Genomic DNA, 8,068 nt, shown 5'->3' with positions numbered 1-8,068 from the left:
ACTTTATTTACAGTTCTCCCTGGACTTGGAATTTTTACCAGTCCTACTTTAATTTTAGATACTAAGTAACAATTAACTTTATTGCATTATTTATTGAATTCCTATACACCATTTAGGGACTTTTGGCGCTAAGAAAATACACACCCTTGTCTAAAGGCAACACTTAGGGAAAAAACATGACCTTAAAAGGTATTTCCATGTTTCAATTCAGGAACAACGGCCTCATGCACGCCTACTATTGTTAACTACGATTCCCAGCATCCTCTCTGCTATACGGATAGTATTCCGCTGCCCCACCGATTAAGAAAGTGTTAGTAAATCCTCCTCAGAATATGATGTTTCCTTGTATTTAAAAATGAATCTATTTTTTCTAAGATTTACACAATTAACTATATCAGTAAGGTATATGTGTGTCTGACATTGCAGAGCCCAGGTCTCCAGCACCGCCTCTTCTCTCAATCAGGCGGCCAATAGCAAGGCGTTTTTCTGAAAGATGCCCATATTTGGCGATCTTCTGTCTGCGCTGCACTAGGCGGGGCGCAAGCCTGTGATGTTAAATAGAGATAACCACCACTTTTAGGTTCTCATTCAGCCGGTGGCAGTGGACCTGACAGAAACTTAACTAGCTTTGCTTTTTCCGTCAAGGAAACCTTCAGTACCAAGGTAAGACCTGCGGCAGTGTTCTATGATTGTTGGTGTTACATGCATGTTGTCTCTAATACAGCGTTTTATGACATTGTCCAACTGGTTTTTGACTATATTATATTTTTAATGCTGATTTTATTTTTCTTTTAAATAACGGCGGCTAACTTTCGTAAATGTCTTAAAGAGCATTCCCATAGTACATATTATGTTTTTATACCGTACATATTGGCAGGATGATATATATAGCTTTTCGCTGCTTAAGAGTGGTTATGTCTTATGTACTAGGCTCTGGGGTCCGTCACTAAAAACAGAATTAACCTCCCCCTCCCTTATTACTAAAAGTTTGCGCGGGCTTCCCAGGCTGTAGGTTGACAGGTTGCACCATTCGGGGGGTGGGGGTTGCGCTATTCACTCTAGTAACTTGCGTCACCACTCGCCCTACCTCAGTTGGCCACGCCCTCTCGTGTGAACCTTCTTGGCTTTGTTTCAGCTGCAGGGCTTGCCTCGCTGAATTTCGCTTCCATATTTGGGCAAGAGCTTTGTGGTTGGCCGAGAGAGCCGTCAGGGCAGATTAAAACATCACACCAGTTCTAGGGGTGGGGCGGATGTTTATTAGCCGGTAGCGTCTCTTGGCGTTTTATAAAAGAGGTGGGGACGTTTGTTCTCCTTCCAAACACTTTTTTTTTTTTTTTTTTTTCTTCAATTTAGTTGTTTTTAGATTGTTCCCCAGAAATATACTTTTTTTTTTTTTTCCCTCAATTACTTTCCATTATTTATTGTTTATCCAAAATCCAAGCTTAAAGTTTAATGTCTCTGGTGTTTCTGTATGGCAGCTCAGTAATTCAGGTGCAGATTCTAAACTGTTACAAATTTTGCAACATTTAGTTGATCCATTTCTCAGCAGAATCTCTGAAATATTAGCAACTATGGTATGCAGTCTAACAGCTGCCTGTAATGAAACCCAGAGATTCTGCTCAGCAGGGACAAAGATAAAAAATGTATCAATTTAGAGCAGTTTACAAGGTCCCCCCTTCCCAGGGCTGCTTCAGAAGGTGAAAAAAGACACTTGAACCTTCAATATTAGAAAACCGGTCACACACAGAAAGTAACGTCATTATTTCTGGTGATCTGTCTGAAAACTAGTTTGAAGGTGAACCACCCCTTTAAGCCTAAAGGCAAGAAATAAAATCCCGTTTTTACTTTCTTTAAAGAGAAATCCATCTCCAATATTTTTTAATTAAAAAAAAAAAAAGTACTGGTTTTATGATAAACAGAACTGTATGCAGTGAAATGCCCCCTATGTTTTACTTGCTCTGACTGCTATGGATAGGAAACTTCAGATGGTCCCTAACTGCACTGCTGGAAACTAATCAAATGGCAGAGGGAGCACCCCCTTACTTCCCAGAACTAGAGCAGCTTGCTTTTGTTTCTCTGTAAAGTGACCACGTAGAGATTTGTATCTGCTTACCAAGTGAAATCTGCATATTCTGATTATTAATCAGTCTTTCTGCTTCAATAGCAGATTATATTTGACTTGTGCTGTCTTTATAATTTTGACAATCCCTAGCCTCCCAACTGAAGCCCAGACCACACTGAGAATGTACATGGTCATGGGCTTGCAAAGATGTTTTAACAGAGTTACAAGGTGATGACCCCCCTGCGGCCAACTTTAAAAGCATATATAATTTGTTTAATTAGACTTGTGGTGCAGTAATTCATGTTTGGTATACTAAACACGGCATTTCTACCATTGCTTTATTTTAGACTTTAGTTCCCCTTTAAGATGCCTGCACTATGCAAACAGCAGTTTTGTAGTACAAATACTTGGGTTAACTAGGTTCTGGTTAAGATTAATTCGCTTTGCAAATCTGTAACTGCGCTACACTATGGTGTTGCAATGGGGTGTAATGGGGTGTGACTGGCTGTGCATTTTATTCTTCTAAGTCTACTATAGCTCTTATTTCTTTAGATTATGCTGTATATGTAACGTGCAGATGCATTTAAGAATTGTATTACTTTTAATGCCACAGCATCAGCTGAGTTATTTTTTTTTTTTTTTTGCTGCCTGTGCCACTGTAGATCACAATTTTTTTTTCAGACTTTTGATTAAAAGTTTGAATGGGTGTCTGACTTGCTAATGGTAGCAATTTATCTGATGGAGGGGTGGCACCTTAAGAGGAATAAACTAACTGTACTTGACTGTTGGTACACTGCCTTTGCAGGTTATAGCTATGCTGCCTGAGGGTGTGGGTACTTACTAGGAGATGGCAACAACTCCCTTTTGCTTATGACATTTGTCTTTATTGCACAGAATTAAAGATGGCAGATGAAGAGATTGCAGCGCTCGTCATTGACAATGGCTCTGGAATGTGCAAAGCTGGCTTTGCTGGAGATGACGCTCCCCGTGCTGTGTTCCCCTCTATTGTTGGACGCCCAAGGCACCAGGTTTGTAGCTGTGATGCCTTAAATCTATTCAGCAAATGTGACTGTTTTTTTTTTCCTCAGGCTAACTTACATTTTTTAATTTTTTAGGGTGTAATGGTTGGTATGGGCCAGAAGGACAGCTATGTAGGTGATGAAGCCCAAAGCAAGAGAGGTATCCTGACCCTTAAGTATCCAATTGAACATGGAATTGTTACAAACTGGGATGACATGGAGAAGATCTGGCATCACACCTTCTACAATGAGCTTCGTGTAGCCCCAGAAGAGCATCCAGTCCTGCTTACAGAAGCTCCCCTGAACCCCAAAGCCAACAGAGAAAAGATGACCCAGGTTTGTTTTCAGTTAACGGCCCACTTTTCATTTTTATTTTTTTGGGGTAGTTCTTGTACACTTCATTCTTATTTCTCAAACTCCAATTTTCTTTCAATATTTTCAGGCCTCTGTAACTCTTCTGGCATTTCCCTCCTGAAGCCTCAGGTTTTTGTTTCATTGGTTCATTTCTGCTTGTTCTGTTTTCTACACATCTATCTTTTGTTTTTGCATGCTGGCATGGTTTGGGGTTTAATTTGTATTTGACTTGATTAACATTTTCTAATTCCCTTTAGATCATGTTTGAGACTTTCAACACCCCAGCTATGTATGTTGCCATTCAAGCTGTGCTGTCTCTGTATGCCTCTGGTCGTACCACTGGTATCGTGATGGACTCTGGAGATGGTGTCACCCACACAGTACCCATTTATGAAGGTTATGCCTTGCCCCATGCTATCCTGCGTCTGGACTTGGCTGGTCGTGACCTGACAGACTACCTCATGAAAATCCTGACTGAAAGAGGCTACAGCTTCACCACCACAGCTGAGAGAGAAATTGTGCGTGACATCAAGGAGAAACTCTGCTATGTTGCTCTCGACTTTGAGCAAGAGATGGCAACTGCTGCATCTTCCTCATCCCTGGAAAAGAGCTATGAACTGCCTGATGGCCAAGTAATCACAATTGGAAATGAGAGGTTCAGATGCCCAGAGGCACTCTTCCAGCCATCCTTCCTGGGTGGGTATCTTAAGTGTTTTCATTCTGACTAAAATAACACTTGTTCCTAAACATCTAGTCTGGGTAATAGATATGGCTTTTGAACAGAACACTGTCCACGGCAATGGTGGAAAAAGTGTATAATGTCCTAGTTGAGCCTGCATGGTAGTGAAGCTGGTATAATTTGGAATGGATTTTTTTCATGCAAATGACTGAATTTTCTTTTAATAAGGTATGGAATCATGTGGCATCCATGAAACCACATTCAACTCTATCATGAAGTGTGATGTTGACATCCGTAAGGACCTGTATGCCAACACTGTCTTGTCTGGAGGTACCACTATGTATCCTGGTATTGCTGACAGAATGCAGAAGGAAATTACTGCCTTGGCCCCCAGCACAATGAAAATTAAGGTGAGTGAGCTAACTGTTTCTCTCTCCTTTCCTTGTTTAAGATCTATGCGCTGGTACTTAACTTCTTCCTCCTCCACAGATCATTGCCCCGCCTGAACGCAAATACTCTGTCTGGATTGGTGGATCTATCCTGGCCTCACTCTCCACTTTCCAGCAGATGTGGATCAGCAAGCAGGAATATGATGAATCTGGCCCATCTATTGTCCACCGCAAATGCTTCTAAATGGACTGCTAGCAGATGCGTTGCATTTGCTGCGTGAGTTCTTCAAAGTATTAATTTGCCTTGGCAAATGTGTACGCCTCATGCTAGCCTCTTACAACTGGAATAAGGGCAGACTTCCAAATGAACTTATCCTAGGAATCGGAGACACACATAGTCACACTGTTGGGAATTTTGTAATGCAAGACTTGTTTGCCTCTCCAGATCATTCCTGTGGTATCAATGCTAGTGTATTGTACCCTGTACATATCTCTTAAACAGTGCCTGGTTGGCATACAGTCTAGGTGACACTTGAGCTTTACGTAGAAAGAAGCATTTCTGTGAAAGGCTGCCGATCTGCGACAGCATTGCGAATGACACTTCTTCCTTTAGGTTACAGGGGCTGTTTATGGAAGAAGTCGAATTAGGAGATGTGTACAGGGTATCATGAGTTTAGGCTTCCAGATACAGTTAAGCGCTTAATATTAATTTTCACATCAGAGGCTGAGTTCATGAAGGATCACTTCTATATTTCCAGTTGGTAAGGTTGGAAATTGATACTGAGGCCCAAGAACCAGTCTTTCTTTGCCCAGGTTGTATTCCCAACATTCAAAATGGGTCTGAAGAAAAGTTACAAATGTTGCAGTTACACCTGTAAATTTATGCATCCAAGTTAATTTATGTAAAATTTTTTTTTTTTTTGTATGTTGCCTTAATGTTCTCACAAAGTAGAAAACCAAAATTTGTATGTCATCCAAATGAGAATTGTAACTCCAAAAAAAAAAATGTTCTGTAAGGATAAAATAAAGCGCTGCATTAAATAACTTTGTATGATTGTTAGTTTCCACCTCAGCTCTAGCAATTAAATCCAGGGTTTTGATATTTCACTTGTTTGGAGTCTCCCACTGCAAAAGCAGTAACTGCAATATGTGGTGATGGATGGGAGTTTTTTCAATTCTCCATGGAAGCATATTGTGAATTATAGGATCCCTGCAATTATGTCTTTAGGACTAAGGGGCCGATTCATCAAGGGTCGAATATCAAGGGTTAATTAACCCTCGATGTTCGACTAGGAATTGAAATCCTTCGACTTCGAATATCGAAGTCTAAGGATTTAGCGCAAATTCTACGATCGAAGGATTATTCCTTCGAACGATTAAATCCTTCGAATCGAAGGATTTGAATCCAACGATTTATTCCTTCGATCAAAAAAAACTTAGGCAAGCTTAGGCAAACTTGGGACCTTCCCCATAGGCTAACATTGACTTCGGTAGCTTTTATCTGCCGAACTAGGGGGTCGAAGTTTTTTTTAAAGAGACAGTACTTCGATTATCGAATAGTCGAACGATTTTTACTTCGAATCCTTCGATTCGTGGTCGAACTAGCCCATTCGATGGTCGAAGTAGCCCAAAAAACACTTCGAAGGGTAATATGATTTAACTTACAGCAGTGTAGGGTGTCTAGATTGGGTGAAAACAGCTAGGTGTCCAGGTTCATATGTTCTTGTACATGAGTCTTGTGTAAAAAAGTGTCACTTTCCAAATCAATCCCCTTTGCTTCAGCTGACTTTGTCTGGTTGCTGGTATGGGGGGGGTTATTATAAAGAAGTCTAGTTGTACAAATTATAAGCTTGGACTGTGCACTTAAACACAGTTTGTCAAATACAGTTTCTGATTCTACTGCAGATTCCATTAGTATTGCTGCTGTCATACTAGCAGCACTGGTCTCTAATTAGAACTTTCTGTACATCTTGTAATGTTCTAACAAAAGCACAGTACAACCCCCCTGATGTGTTCACTATTGGCTAATTGTTTAAAGTGGACCAGTCACCCAGACAAAATCTGTATAAGTCCTATTTAAATTAAATATGTAATCCAACTTTTTATTTTTTTATTAAACCATTCATAGCTGTTGTAAACTCATTTAAAAATATCAGCTGTTAATCAAATATTGCCTACCCCGCCTCTATGCCTAGGCATAGAAGCGGGGCAAGCAATTGCTTTCACTTTCCATTCAGCACTTCCTAGATGTCGCCACTCTCCCTACATTCCCCCAGCTCTCTTAATTTAATTGTGTAACCAGGGCATGTGGATGGACATTGGGTCCCTGTCCCCTGGTGCACAAACAAGATTCTGAGATGATACAAGGCTTGCCTTAAGTGTCCACAAAATGGCTCCTTCCTGGTTGCTATAATTATGAGTTCCCAGACTGATGGAAACAACATTGAAATAATTTATACAGAGTAATTAAAGTTAATTTTGCTTGACGAACATGATAAAATAGGATTTGGAATAATTTTGTTTGGGTGAGGTGTCCCCTTTAAAGGGGTGGTTCACCTTTGATATAAAATGTATATTATGCTCTTCAGTCGACCAACACTGCTCAGCTTACTTTTTTTAAAAAAAAAAATTTTTATAAACCACTTAACTATCATTTACCTTGTATATCTCTTGTTCAGCTGCTTTTCTTTCCCAATGGCAAAATAGGTAGGTTTCAAAACCTTCACATCTGTCTCAACACTGTCTGGAATGCAGTCTTGCCAGTTATTTTAGTCACACATTAGAAAAAAAGCTATATTCATACCTCCGTCCTGGCTACATATTCTTATGGTCATATCTCTCCCATTATGTCTCAGTCTTTCTTTCCCACTAAGCTATCAGACTTAACCCCTTGTTTCTCAGACCTCCTAAATCAGCCTTACTGGCACTGGAGAGGGGGCAGGCAGTTGAATGGTGTGGCCGATCATAAGAGCCGGCTTGAGGAGAATCTAATGCAGTTGAGTGGCATTTTGTGGGTCTGTTTTCTCTGCAACTGACAATTTTAGGTAATGAATATAAATTGGTAAAATTTTATGCTTTGTTACAAAGGTGAGCCACCCTTTTAGCAGACCCTACTAAAGGTCTTCAAGGGTTTTCTGTATTTTTGTTGTGCTAATTACAGGAAGTAGGGACACTTTAGCACAAGGAAGCCAAATTAATGCTGTATTGCAGTGTCTAAATTGCCTCCCAAAAGCTTTGCCACATTTACACTGCTTATTAACCACTGGAAAGCTGACCGTACTGAGCAAGTAAACAAGCAGTCTTCTTCTCAAAGAAGAGTTGAGCTAACCTATATTTGTGTGTTCTGTTGGTGTGAGGTAATAAACTCCTGGCCCTGTGAATAAACAAGCCTGTTGTGACAAAAAATGCTGTCCAGGCAAGAATGAGTGGAGAGCAGCACTAATTAATGTAGAATGCTTATAATTATTGTGTATGCTACAACTTTATTTGCTGTTGAAATATAAATCCCACTATTGTCAGGTGGCAGGATGTTATTCAGTAGCTAACTAGTACGCTTTAGCAGTGA

The 8,068-nt window shown here is 40.2% G+C and overlaps 1 protein-coding gene across 2 annotated transcripts; it reads left to right on the top strand.

Annotated features, from left to right (window-relative positions):
• Window positions 1-505: 505 nt before the first annotated feature.
• actg1.S (actin gamma 1 S homeolog) lies at window positions 506-5,547 on the top strand. 2 transcript variants are annotated; one of them, XM_018237148.2, is made up of 6 exons: window positions 506-663; window positions 2,957-3,090; window positions 3,178-3,417; window positions 3,693-4,131; window positions 4,343-4,524; window positions 4,604-5,547. In XM_018237148.2, exons 2-6 carry the CDS (start codon window positions 2,965-2,967, stop codon window positions 4,745-4,747), a joined length of 1,131 nt encoding a protein of 376 aa, XP_018092637.1. In that variant the 5' UTR covers window positions 506-663; window positions 2,957-2,964; the 3' UTR covers window positions 4,748-5,547. The 2 variants fall into 2 exon arrangements, with proteins under 2 accessions (XP_018092637.1, NP_001165634.1); NM_001172163.1 differs by lacking the exon at window positions 506-663 and having other exon boundaries at window positions 2,965-3,090; window positions 4,604-4,747.
• The last annotated feature ends 2,521 nt before the right edge of the window (window positions 5,548-8,068 follow it).

The sequence above is a fragment of the Xenopus laevis genome, chromosome 9_10S (genome assembly GCF_017654675.1).
Source record: "Xenopus laevis strain J_2021 chromosome 9_10S, Xenopus_laevis_v10.1, whole genome shotgun sequence".
NCBI classification, from domain to species: Eukaryota; Metazoa; Chordata; class Amphibia; order Anura; family Pipidae; genus Xenopus; species Xenopus laevis.
This window is presented reverse-complemented; position numbering and strand designations above follow the sequence as displayed.